General features: G+C 36.4%; 1 protein-coding gene across 1 annotated transcript in view; it reads right to left on the reverse strand.

The window, feature by feature from the left end:
* Nucleotides 1-13,683, reverse strand: part of afg1lb (AFG1 like ATPase b) — a 32,063-nt gene that overhangs the window by 17,296 nt on the left and 1,084 nt on the right. Inside the window, exons 2-7 of the mRNA XM_051138435.1 lie at nucleotides 12,516-12,823; nucleotides 11,283-11,334; nucleotides 11,036-11,137; nucleotides 9,446-9,573; nucleotides 6,535-6,634; nucleotides 99-157 (exon numbers count right to left, since the gene is read on the reverse strand). Coding sequence (XP_050994392.1) covers nucleotides 99-157; nucleotides 6,535-6,634; nucleotides 9,446-9,573; nucleotides 11,036-11,137; nucleotides 11,283-11,334; nucleotides 12,516-12,823 — 749 coding nt within the window. The remainder of the gene's footprint in view (nucleotides 1-98; nucleotides 158-6,534; nucleotides 6,635-9,445; nucleotides 9,574-11,035; nucleotides 11,138-11,282; nucleotides 11,335-12,515; nucleotides 12,824-13,683) is intronic.

Raw genomic sequence — 13,683 nt, forward strand, 5'->3', positions numbered from 1 at the left:
GACAGAGCAGAGGAGGAAACATGAAGAGAGAAAGAGAGGGAGACGGAGGTAGAATGAAAGGATAAATAAATTAACTGAGAGAATGACTTTGTCTTTACCTTGAGTACGCCAATGAAAGGCACAAAAGCAGCCCTCTGAAGCCCGTTTTTGTACAGTTCTGAGAGAGAGAGAGCACGAGAGGGAGAGATGCTGGTTAGATTCACTCTTTAGCCTCCTCATAATGTCATTTTCCATCTATGATTGGCAAATAAAGTGTCTATTGATGAAGTGAGGGACGGGAGGGGAGGAGGGACAAAAGGGACGAGGAGAGGTAGAAATTGATTTCTGTGGGCAGCGCAGGAGAAAGGCAGTACATGAAATTCATTACATTCCCAAACAATGAGCTCAAGAGAAGAAGTCTCTCCCTTTCCGCACAGACAATAAACCTGCATCACGGTGAATGGAGACTTCAATTAGCCACACGGGCATGATAAACCACACACACACACAGATGTAAAGAGACCATGATGAGTATATGCTTCTGTCTGCGCTGTAAAAGCTTGTTTAAAGCTGCCGCGGACAAGAAAATATAAAGGAAACAGAACTGTCATAACAGAGGCATGTTGAGCCATAAACAGTCCAGTGAGACACATCTGGCCAGTTCTCACCCAAGAAATGAAAGCGTGCTATAGGGATCTTACTATGAAAGAACAGCCAAAGCCTTTCCATGGGGATCTGGAGGCCACTTATGACAATCATTCAAGTGACTCGTTCGTTTTTGTTTTTTTTTTTACCCTTAGTAAGGATGACCTTTACTTAGTGAGAGACATTTGAAGGCATCTTATATGTGACCCTGGACCACAGAACCAGTTATAAGTAGCATGGGTATATTTGTAGCAATAGCCAACAATACATTGTATGGGTCAAAATGGTCGATTTTTCTTTTATGCCAAAAATCATTAGGTTATTAAGTAAAGATCATGTTCCATGAAGATATTTTGTAAATATCATACTGTAAATATATCAAAACTTAATTTTTGATTAGTAATATGCATTGCTAAGAATTTAATTTTGATAATTTACAAGTGATTTTATCAATATTAATTGTATTTTTTTTGCACCCTCAGATTCCAGATCTCGTATCTCGGCCAAATTTTGTTCTATCCTAACAAGGCATACATCATTGTAAAGTTTATTTATTCAGCTTTCAGGTGACATATAAACATCAATTTCAAAAAATTGACACATGTACTCTTTTTCCTTAACAACCACTTATAATGTTAGTCTAAACTGTTTTATACCAAAACAGTAAGTGTGAGTAAGTTTTTCATGCCCATTTTCTTGCTCCCTTACCCTTGAAATTAAATGGCCGTTTTTAGCCGCTGTACATTCAGACTTCAATGTAAATTGCCACTTTACTTTGTAACACAATGTGTAAATGTGGGCAGACTTATGTAACTTATCAGACATCAGAAAGTAGCAAAAGTTCAGAACAAGACGATTTTGCATCTTATTTTTATTGAAATTTGAGAGTAAAATACATTTTCTAAATTGAAGAAAATGTATTTAAGAAAATTTCCTTAAGCTTTGTCCAGAAAATTACACTTTAAAAAATGCTGTTTTTTTTTTAAACCCAAATGCTGGGTTCAACTTGTTGGGTCATTTTATTGGGTTATTTTTAATATTTTTTACCTAGGTGCTGAGTAGTTTTTCTGTAACTCAGCTGCTGGGTCATTTAATGCTCGGTTATTTTTTTCCACCCAACTGCTGGGTTGAGCCTGTCTCTGATAAAACAACCAGTTACAGTCAGACCGCAGGCTTTCTGAGTCGTCTACAGGAGACAGTGGTTCTCAGCACAGCTGATTTGTTGCACTTCAGTGAAATAAAGGTTTGTATACATTTAATTTCATTAATAAAGTCTGTACTGTGTTGTAAATTGTATTATTTTATGCAATGCAACATAGGGATGAGATGTCAGTCAGCTGCGTCAGCAGCAGTTGTTTCGCAGATTAAAATGCCTTTTGCCTTGCATAAATACATTGATTTTATTCGTTATTGTACTGAGTTTAATTTAGTTTGATATTAAAATATGTTCTCTAATCTCAGTACTGTTTGTTTATGGGCAGGTTTTGGAGTCAGTCACGGCATCTTTCAGCTACGAGTGAAACGTGTGGCCGTGGTCTGAAGTTCGCAGGTACCTCGCCGAACAGCAGCCCTTCACCGGCTCAAATTTCAGCAACACACCAGAACGACATTTAGCGCTATTTAAAAAAAAATAAACGATTACAGAGAACGGTTCTCTTAAATGCTTGTTAAACAAGCTTAAATCTATGTAATATTGTAGCTATGATGTATTTGTCTTGTATTTTGTCCATGTGTTCTTGCCTAATAATAAATGTTCATCATAGTAATTCTGTATGTGTTTTTTATAAGTTCATATAATAATAATAAAAGCAATATAATAATTTTTATACAATAGTTGACTTAAATAAAATAGCCCAACATGTTTAGTAAAAACATAAAATAACCCAACATGTGTTCTGTCCAATATTTACCCAGTGCTGAGTTGCCAAATAACCCAAGTTGGGTTGTTTTTAAGTCACCATTTTTAGAGTGTATGAACAACTGGAAAAATCATTGTTTTTTTTTAATACTGGCCATCAAAATCAAAAAGGTTAAGAACCACTGCTTTAAAGGGATAATTCACCCAAAAATGAAAATTCTGTCATTAATTACTCCCCCTCGTGTCATTCCAAATCTATAAGACCTTCGTTTATCTTCAGAAAACAAATTAAGATATTTTTTATGAAATCTGAGAGCTTTCTGACCTGGCATTGCAACTGAAACGTTTTATGGCCCAGAAAGTTAGTAAGGAAACTGATAAAAAAAATATATATATATCCATGTGACATCGGTGGTTCAACTGTAATTTTATGATGCTACAAAAATACTTTCTGTGTGCAAAGAAAACAAAAATAATAACTTTATTCAACAATTTCAAATTATTTCTGCACAAAAAGTAGACTATTTTAAAATCCTTACTACCTCTTTGAGCCTTGAACATGTCAGTTGTGTTGCTGTCTATGCAGGGTCAGAAAGCTTTCAGATTTCATTAAAAAATCTTACTTAGTGCTCCAAAGATGAACAAAGGGTGAGTAATTAATGACAGAATTGTCATTTTTGAATGAACTATCCCTTTAAGATGATTCTTCAGTAAGTCTGCTTTCAGTCATTTTAAACATCATTAAAATATTTCTAATTAAACTTTTCCTAGGTTATATCTTTCATTCTCAATCATCTGTTGTAGGTCATCTAATAAATTATACATTTATATTATTAAAAAATTTTTAAAAGACAGACACATCCAGATCTATTGAATGAATTCTACACTTAGTTTAATCATATTATCCCAGTGAATAACTAAAGGGTCATTTAAAGATTTAGGAAGTGAAGTGCACCCTCTTCCACATTTGTCCATCCATTTCCCTCACTTTACCTGAAGAAACGGTTTTGGGCCGTTGGACAAACATCCAAGTTCAAACACGCGAGCCTCTTTAGCGGCTCTTCAGCTCAGCATCTTTATATCAATAAACGAGCAATCTCTTTCGGTGCCATCGCTCTCCCTCCCATCTTTCATGTGTACCCGTCTATCCATTAGTCACCTAATTAAAATGGAATAAGATGGCTATTAAGTTTTAGCGTAGGCTTTGTTCTCAGTGGCTGGTTAATGTTAGGAGAGGGTTTCTTTATGTAACTGCCGCTCACCGTTTTGTACTCGGCACACAAGGCCACTTCATACAACGAGACATTAGCAGCGCTCCAAGACAGAGACGGAGAAGAGAAAGGCAGAAGGAGTGTCTTATCTCTACCCTTATCACTCTCCCTCTCCAGTTTAATGTAACATCACAGCAATCGCAAAAAACGCCGTCTGTTGAATCAACAATGAGCCAGAGGAAGAAAAGAGTGGGAACGGTGGAGAGAGATAAAAGACTAACTGCTCACGTTCAAGCGGGTATCAAATAAAGTTGCCTCGTTTTATGATGAACGGCGTATAGGCGAGAAATCTTTGATGGCGGCGAGGTTAAAGCTTCCACATGATTTAAAGGGATAGTTCACTCAAACATGTCGCCTACGTGTCATTTTAAACCTGTATGATTTTCTTTCTTCTGTGGAACACAAAATGAGATATTTAGAAGAATGTCCAAGCTGCTTTTTTCCTTTGTGGTGAATAAATAATAATAATTATCATTTCAGGGTGAATAATTCTTCAAGCTACACCAAAATGCACATAGGAAATGGTTTACGGAAGAACTAAGGGTTTAAAGTTCAGATGGATGTAGTCGTCATTGTATTTCAGGCCTAAATAACACACCTCAGATTAGTTTCATGTAATCCACCACAGCAGCCGATGACAGGTGTTTGAGTGCATGCGAGAAAGGAAGAGAGCAATAAAAAGCAGAAAAGGAGTGAGAGACTTTACGCGGATTATCAATAGACCTCAAACATCACGGCATCAAAATACACCGATTAACCAAAGAGTGACTTAAAGAGGAGGTGAACTTTAGAAAAGAGTGAAAAGGAAGAAATACGATCCTGACACACGAGATGGTGCAGAACTGGATTAGAACACGAGACGGACGTGTAGTTTAGGAACATGTTTTACTTTCGGGCCACACAAAAGAGAAAGAGAATGAGAAAGGTACGGCGGTCTATTGTTGGGAGGTTGGTAGCGAACAATACAAGGTGAAAAAGTACAAGAGTCATGCGTGCTGTGTAGGTGACAGGTCAGTATCAGAAAACACACACTTAACTCTGGAAAATCAGTGGAGGAAATGAAAGGAATAAACTGCTTTTATTGACAGATTTGTTTTTGCAAAAATGTGTTTTAAAAAATAACTATGAATTATAAAAACTGTTTAAATAAGTCTCATCAATTTGTAAGCGAGTTTAAAAATATTTAAAGTAGATTAACGAAGGAACGGGGCTAGGGTTGGAACTTCGATTTCACTTAAGCTCAGCGGAAGCTCTTAAAGTAATAGCAGCCAAATAACCTAATAACCCAGCTGCTGTGATGTCTATTAATCAAACAAAAGAAAAAAGAGAAAATCAATAACTTTTATAGCTTTAAGGATTCGTCTAGATTTATTTTAGCATTTAGTGTTTGATAACTTTATTCAAGTTCTGTCTATTTCCTACTTGCTGAATGGCACAGGTAAATAATGGGTTTATGTGAAGATTTTTTTAAGTTCACTTAAATTAGAAGTTGTTATTTTTTGTAAGTTTAATAAATGTTAAAATTGATAGCTCTCAAATATACTGTAATGTTGAATGGCTGTAGTCAATGGTTAAATATTAGGCAAAAAAATAATTTCCTAGAGACATTAGCAAGTCTCTAGTCAGTGATGCTTACCTTTAGTCATAAAAATATATTTAACAAATATTAAAAATATACTGTCTTTATGTCGATGGATGTGAAATTACAGCAATATAAAAGTATATTTAAAAACTTAAGTTAGGTGGGATTAATCGTGATTAATCATGAATAATTTTAGAAAAAAAATTATCAATTGACAGCACTAATATGTACAGTTTAAAACTTTGGGGTCTGTAAGATTTGTTTAATGTTTTTGAAAGAAGACTCTTTTAAAGGGTGCATTTATTTGACCAAAATACAATAAAATGGTAATATAATGAAATCATATTTGTATTTTAATATTTTTTTAAATGTAATTTGTTCCTGTGAGAGCAAAACTGAATTTTCAGCAGGCATTACTCCAGTCTTCATTGTCATAAGATCATTTAAAAATCATTTTCATCTTCCTTTCAATATTCTTCAGGATTTTTTGTAACAATGTAAAAGTATTCACTGTCACTCTTGATCAATTTAATGCATCTTTGCTAAATAAAAGTATTAAAAAATAGTGCATATTTCATAATTTTCTCCCAAATGTCACAGACACCTGAGAAATACTTATATTTTGCACTGAATTGTATTACATGTGAATTTCATTAAAAAAAAAAAAACATTAATTCATTAAAAGTTAAATAATTCATTTACATTTTAATTTAAAAAGTGAACATTTTAAAATTATGTAGTAATGACAGGTAAATTTTTACTTAACCTTATGGACATTTTTGTCTTTTTCAGTTTTTTTATTTATTTATTTTTGTATTATTTTGCCCGTGTTATGCCAACTTCATAAATTTTGGCACAGGTATTTTTATTGGAATTGTAATATTTCACCTTCATTTCCTTTATCTATTTTACACTAGGTACAAAAAATAGTTTGTCTTCCTTAACCTTAACAATAATCTGCCAAGGGTCTTCTTTAAAATGAGACCAAACTTAAGTACTCCCAAGCTTCAGTTTTTGGACATGGACATTTTTGTCCTCTATATTTTTGTTTTAATTGACGCACGAGGGTTAAACTTTCAATTTATTCTAGTGTTAAATAATAATTTAAGATCAAAAATCATAGATTTTCTGCATGAGCCTGGACATTTGAACACCACTTTCTGTTAAATGGCTTCAGCATTACCCAGACATCTCCCTACCTTCAGGTGGTCGATTTGAGGTTGCCACAACCACGACCCCACACTTAAACAAGCCCTCAAATAACTGCTTCAGAATCACAGCATCGGCTATATCCACCACCTGGAAAAAAAAAAGGACAATTATTATTCATCGTACTCTAAAGAAAATATTTATAAAAATGGCAACACATCTGCATCAGCAATTTCCTTTTTCCTGCTCATGTAAAATACAGCATACCATCAGTTCGTTTCACAGGAATAAATCAAATTTAACTGCATTTTATGGCTTGGAATTCTGGACACAGCCAAACTGTAATAGGACAAACAAATGTGTATTAATATAGTTTTAATGTCATGTTGCTTATAAAGCAAACTATAGCTTCTGTTATTTCCATTCTGTCCTCTAGGCAGGATTGTCGGACACTATAGGAGCAGGCACAGGTGTATCAGCTGAAGATGAGCGAGGCGCAACTCTCTCCCCTTTGCCCTTCCTCTGCCTTGAGCTAATTACCACAATTGTGCGCATGCATGTGCACTTGTGCATGCGTGTACATGCGCATGAATGAGCGAAAACCAGGTGTCGTTACATTTTAAAACCAGAGCCTCGGCCAAGGTCCTTTGACATCACCCTCCCCGACGCGCCCGCGCACAGACGCAGGACAGACACAAAGCCACTCCACCTGACTGTAAAATGGCCACGCAGAGCCGCGGCTTTCTGCTAGAGACAAGGACAAGTGGCCAAAGCGCTGAAAAAGGTAAATAATTGAATACATAAATAAATAAATAAATAAACAAACAGCGTTTCGAGGTAAAATCAGTGGCACAATGACAGCCAGATGGCCACACAGAGACAAATACATATACACACACCGAGACACACACACACAGATGCGCTCCCATTGTGCTCTTGAGGGCCTGGCATGGCTGTCCCTGAATCTCAGAAGCGAGAGGATGAGTGGTTCTTTCATTATTATCATTTTCATCATCATCATTCATTATTATCATTTAAACGTTGCCTTTTTCACAGCAGCGAGCTGTTGCCTCACACACATCTGCAGCAACACTGGGGCTGCTGACCCTCCCCTGACAAAAGGAGCCCTTTAGTCAATAACGCACAATGAGATCGACCATGGTCCGCTCTCATCTTCTCCCACGTTTCTGCTACTTTTTCAGGGTTGAAATGCATTTAGTCAAAACGCATTTAGAGTTTTTATAATTTATACTTTATTAGCGTTTGCATATCTGGCAACGAGGAGGCCAATTTGTAGCCCGGGATGTTTTTGTCATGTAGAAGATCTCCTCATTCACCAAGCTCTACTATTCTTAGGAGGACACACTTATGACTGCCATACCCCCAGCATATGTTGTTTTTCTTATGTTGAAGTGTTTCCCTTTTTTGCATATTAAACCTTCGGCCCCATCAAACCCAATTAGCATCTTCTATAGCGGCCTTACGTGCGGCAAGGTGGAGGGCGCGCGTGCGCGTTGTCGGAAGGGTGGTCGCTTACAAAGACGAGGTGCTACGGCATAAATTGGATCACATTTCCTTTAACCGTCCTCTTCTATTCTTCATTTCAAAGGAGTCATTTAATTATGACCTTTTCATCCGTCCTGTATTTGTTTTTTGTTTGTCGCACAGGCACCGCGACACTCATGTGCGAGTGTGTGTACACACGCGCACACACTTTCAGTCTCGGGGTATTGATTGCCAGGTTGAGTGCAAGAAAGCCCTCTGTGTGGCGTTGTTGTGGACGACAGCGAAAACAACGGCACGGATATTCAAATGAGCATCCAATTACGCCAGCAAAGAGTCACTTTTGTGTGGCGCACACGGGTGCCAAATTGCACTCTTTTGATCTTAAACCTTTACTTACACAACTCTGTCGATGAGTAATTTCACCCGGCGACTGACAGGGGCCTGAGACAATGCCTCAAGCGGTTTCTGCTCGCTCTTCCTCTTTCTATATCTCTCTTGGTCCTTCTCTCAATACCTTGCATTCATTAAGGGAGTGGAGAGGGACAAAAGGGGAAGGCTACAAATTACTGATAATGATGCCGGACTAATGAAGAGAATGGAGAAATTTCATTAGCATTTAAGAGGCATGGATGCATGCGACCCGCCATAGTCGCTCTCCATTACCCCTCACTCAAGGAAGCAAGAGGGGCCGACTGAAACTCGATGCCTCATTTGCATGCTTAAGTGCCAGTGGCTCCTGATTGGTAAGGGGCTGTCAGCTCCTCATTTATGCATCATAAACAAAATCTGTGTGCTTTCCGTATTGCCGCCGGCGACGATTGGCGAGGTGAGCTTTCAGGCAATAATGAGAACCCATAGTAAATAAATATATGAAAGCGATCAGGTCTGAGGTAAACATTTCAATTCAAAAGCTGTTAATAAAAAGAGCAGCTCTTCATCCTTGAGCACCAGGACTCGAACAGAAATTAAGTCTACACAGGTTAGTTGTTTACTACGTGCGCTATTATTAAGATTACAAAACTTAGATAATAGTTAACATACCTATTATTCTGTATAGAAAATATGATTTGAGAAATGGGCTGATTCCTGGGTTTTAAACGGTCTGACATTTCATTTTATTCATCTTTTTTGCGCTCGCAAAGCTTACTATTTTTATCTAATTCTAGCTTTTTTCTCATCTTCGATTATCTGTGGCCTCAGCGTGTGTATTCAGTTTTGTGTGAAGGTATCTGACTCCACTAGATGGCTCCAAAATGAACAAGCTTTATGAGCTATTCCACACACAGACATACTATCAGCATGCTGATCCTTACTTACAATATTATATTTAAGATTTCTGCAGCATTGTTCCTCTCATGAACAAAGACAGAAAATATGCATTAAATTGCAGCTTTGAAATGTTTAAACAATTTTACAAACTCTTCACCCTCCCAATCTCCCTACTCCTGCCCTCACCTGAAACTCATCAAAGCATAGGAGACAGGTTTCCTCTGCGATCTCCATGGCAACCGGAAAGATGGGGTCATACATTGTCATTTTACCAATCCGTCGCTTTGGCAGGCTCTGTTTCAGTTTGTGGATCCCTGAATGCAATGCACAAATTAAGTCAATACAAATAAATGTGAATGCGCTCAAAACTTAGCTGAAAACTCATTTTAAATCTATTGTACTTTATGCTGTTATTTTCCTTAACTGTTATACATGTATGATAAAAAGAATTATTGTTTGATACTTGTGAAAATACTAAATTGTACTATTTTATATTAATATGTAATGAGGTCAAAAGTTTACATACACCTTGCAGAATCTGCAAAATGTTAATTATTTTACCAAAATAAGAGGATCATACAAAATGCATGATATTTCTTATTTATTACTGACCTGAATGATATTTCACATAAAATATGTTTACATATAGCCCACAAGAGAAAATAATAGTTGAATTTATAAAAATGATCCTGTTCAAAAATTTACATACACTTGATTTTTAAAACTGTGCTGTTACCTGAATGATCCACAGCTGTTTTTTTAAGTGATAGTTGTTCATGGGTCCTTTGTTTGTCCTGAGCAGTTAAACTTATGTACTTCAAAAAAATCCTTCAGGTCCCACAAATTCTTTGGATTTCAGCATTTTTATGTATTTGATCCCTTTCCAACAATTACTGTATGATTTTGAGATCCATCTTTTCACACTGAGGACAACTGAGGGACTCACATGCAACTTTTACAGCAGGTTCAAACTCTCACTGATGCTTCAGAAGGAAAAGATGCATTTAGATCCGGTGGGTGAAAACTTTTTGAATTTGAAGATCAGGGTAAATTTAACTTATTTTGTCTTCTGGGAAACATGCAAGTATCTTCTGTAGCTTCTGAAGGGCAGTACTAAATGAAAAAAACAAGATATCTAGGCAAAAGGAAAAAGGTATACATCCTCATTCTGTTCAAAAGTTTACACCCCTGTCTCTTAATGCATCGTTTTTCCTTCTCAAGCATCAGTGAGCATTTGAACCTTCTGTAACAGTTGCATATGAGTCCCTCAGTTGTCCTCGATGTGAAAAGATGGATCTCAAAATCATACAGTCATTGTTGGGAAGTATTCAAATCATAAAAAAATGCTGGAAAACCAAAGAATTTGTGGGACCCAAAGGCTTTTTCTGAAGAACAGTGGGCAGTTTAAACATTCAGGACAAACAAGGGACTCATGAACAACTATCACAAAAAACAAACAAAAAAAAAAAACAACAACAAAAAAACAGCTGTGGATCATTCAGGTAACAAAATATATTAAGAATCAAGTGTATGTAAACTTTTGAACAGGGTCATTTTTTTTTTTTTATAAATTCACCTATTGCTTTCTCTTATGGACTTTATGTAAACATCTTTTATGTGAAATATCTTATTCAGGTCAGTACTAAAAAAATAACATGCATTTTGTATGATCCCTATTATTTTGGTAAAATAATTAACATTTTGCACATTCTGCAATATGTATGTAAACTTTTGACTTATTTGAAAAGTGGTCACCTTGGTGTAGCTAAAACTTACTTCTATGTACATCTAACATGAATGCATTGAAATGAACCCTCTTTTTTCTGCTGTTTTCCACAAATGAGTAAAAAAGATCCATCAACATTGTTTTCCCAGTACCTGTTGATTATGAAACAGAAAACAGAATAAGCATTAATTGGCCTCTCCAATGTAAAGTCCATTCCAATCCCTCCAAAACCAATATATGCATGTTTAAAACGGCTGATCATTTGTTGCTATATCTAAAAAATGAACTCAAGCTTACCAACATCACCATGAATATAGTAACCATGGGGAGGATGTGGCTTTAGAGACTTCTGTAAAACAAAAACAAATATAATCAACCTCAAAGTTGTAAAAGCTTCTTTGTGTAATTCAGCCCACTGTAGCCTATATATCATAAAACAAATGCATAAAAATGCACAAAAGCAAATATCCTAAAAACATCAGAAGGTTTGCCTTTGTCACCCACTTAAAATTTCCAAACAATATCAGCAATGCATTTAACTTTAAGAGCACAAGGGGTGTGATGAGCCAATCTAAAACTGTCTGTGGCTGCAGACAATTGATTATTCAGGAAAGACAGAGAGCCGACATCCTCATCCCCGTATTCACCTCATCCCCCCTGATTTTTTTCGGTGGGGCGAATGCTGTTTGAGCAGTGAGGCGCAGCGTTCTTGGATGACAGCGTGTGACTTCTCACTGACTTCCAGAACTCTCTGTAGCTCGTTATTGTGGCTGGTGGCAGTGGTCCAGTCACGGTAGAGTGGACAAACACAGTGAAGACACTGAGAGAGAGCGGACACAGGCCCTGTCAGGGACGGGTCCACAAGGTGGAGTCATGCTCTACACTTTCACAGGACGCAGCCGAGGGGAAAAAGTTCACATGCCAACACTCTTAGGTAGAAAGGCTCTGTTTTCCACTCTCTTTCAGAAATTAACTGTTGTTTGCACTGGTTATGCTTTAGATAAACAATGACTTTGGGATTATAATATATATATATATATATATATATAGTTTTTTTTTTTGGAAAGAATAACTCTGCTAAATATAAAAAGTGATTAACTTTTATTTTTCATCCCTTGCACTGTTCAATCTACTCTACAGACAGTTTTGCCCTAAATAATCAACACAAGAGCACATCGCTGCACATGTTTATGTTTATTTCCCCATATTAAAAGTGGAGCTGGGAATCTCTTTCCCAGACAATGGCGACCCCTCATTACTGAGGCGAGGGATAGGTGGGGTGTCCTGACTCAGTAGGGGGCTGTGCTGTGATCCAGCAAGTGCTTGGTCTGGTCTTTCCTCCCACTCTCCACCCCCACAAACACAAACAGGCTGAAGCTGCTTTGACCTACAAATAACAGTCCCACAGCAAATTAGGCAATGGCACAGTGCAAGGGCTGGGGTCTGACTGAAGGTTGGACGGCTAAGCTTTTTCTTCACTGTAAACATTCACAGAATGCACTGCTCGATTAGGCACATACAAACCCATACCTCCTCTGTGTCATTAACATCTTTGTCTTCTTTTGCATTTGACGCATTTTCTTCATGACTGCAAAGGTTTACTCCACTCTTATTATTCTCCAGTTTGGAGGTGGGTTGATTATGTAAACAGTCTTTAGGTTGAAGGAGAAGGATTGGGATGTTGGTATAGTCTGTCATCTCTTGGTTTAACTGTTCTAATTGAAGCAGCGCAGCTCTCTGTTGAGTGTCCTCTTGCAGTGAACCGGAGCGGACAAGGCTGTCATAGTGGCTGATGAGTCTGCCATAAGCAGCCCAAGGTGCTGACATAGACGTATGTCCTGCAAAAAATGTTGAACACCATTACGAAATATGAAGAAATATTTAACATCTGTTTCATAAATTTTTATAGAGCTAATATCACATTATACTTAATAATAATTCCTTAATAATTCACAATAAGACTTTGAGAGGATAAATTAAGAAAAACAGACCCACAAAACAGCTATTGTGTGAGACATAACTTTTTTCTTGATTATGAACAAATGTTCAGTATATGGTAAGAGATTCATTTTAATATAAGTAAATTATGACAATTTAAATTTTTGGGTGAACCATATGTTTTATGCAAAACACACAAATGACAATGAAATAAACAACAAATGCTTAATCAAAAAAGCCATACTGTGTACTGCATAATTTACAGCTTTGAAAGATTGTTCAATATAAGACATTTAAGCTTAAAAGAATTAAAGATTCAAGAAATGTGTTCCTAAAAATACCTATATAGCACAATAAAAAGTTAACAATCTGTTTGTCAGCTTGGTTATAAGTTTTAAAATAATAATATAATAATAATAACTCACACTCTCTCTATACAACACTACCAGTCAAAAGACTTTTAATGTTTTTTAAAAAAAAAAAAAGTTTCTTCTGCTCACCAAGCCTGCATTTATTTGATCCGAAGTACAGCAAAAACAGTCAAAGTTTTGAAATATTAAATATTTAAAATACTGCTTTTTATTTGAATACATATTTTCAAATGTAATTTATTCCTGTGATTTCTCATTTTTTAGCATCATTACTCCAGTCACATGATCTTTCAGAAATCATTCTAATATTCTGGTTTGTTTCTCAAAAAGCAATGATAATTATTATTATTATTGTTATGTTAAAAACAGGTGGATTTTTCTGGATTTTT

The sequence above is a fragment of the Labeo rohita genome, chromosome 20 (genome assembly GCF_022985175.1).
Source record: "Labeo rohita strain BAU-BD-2019 chromosome 20, IGBB_LRoh.1.0, whole genome shotgun sequence".
Lineage (NCBI taxonomy): Eukaryota > Metazoa > Chordata > Actinopteri > Cypriniformes > Cyprinidae > Labeo > Labeo rohita.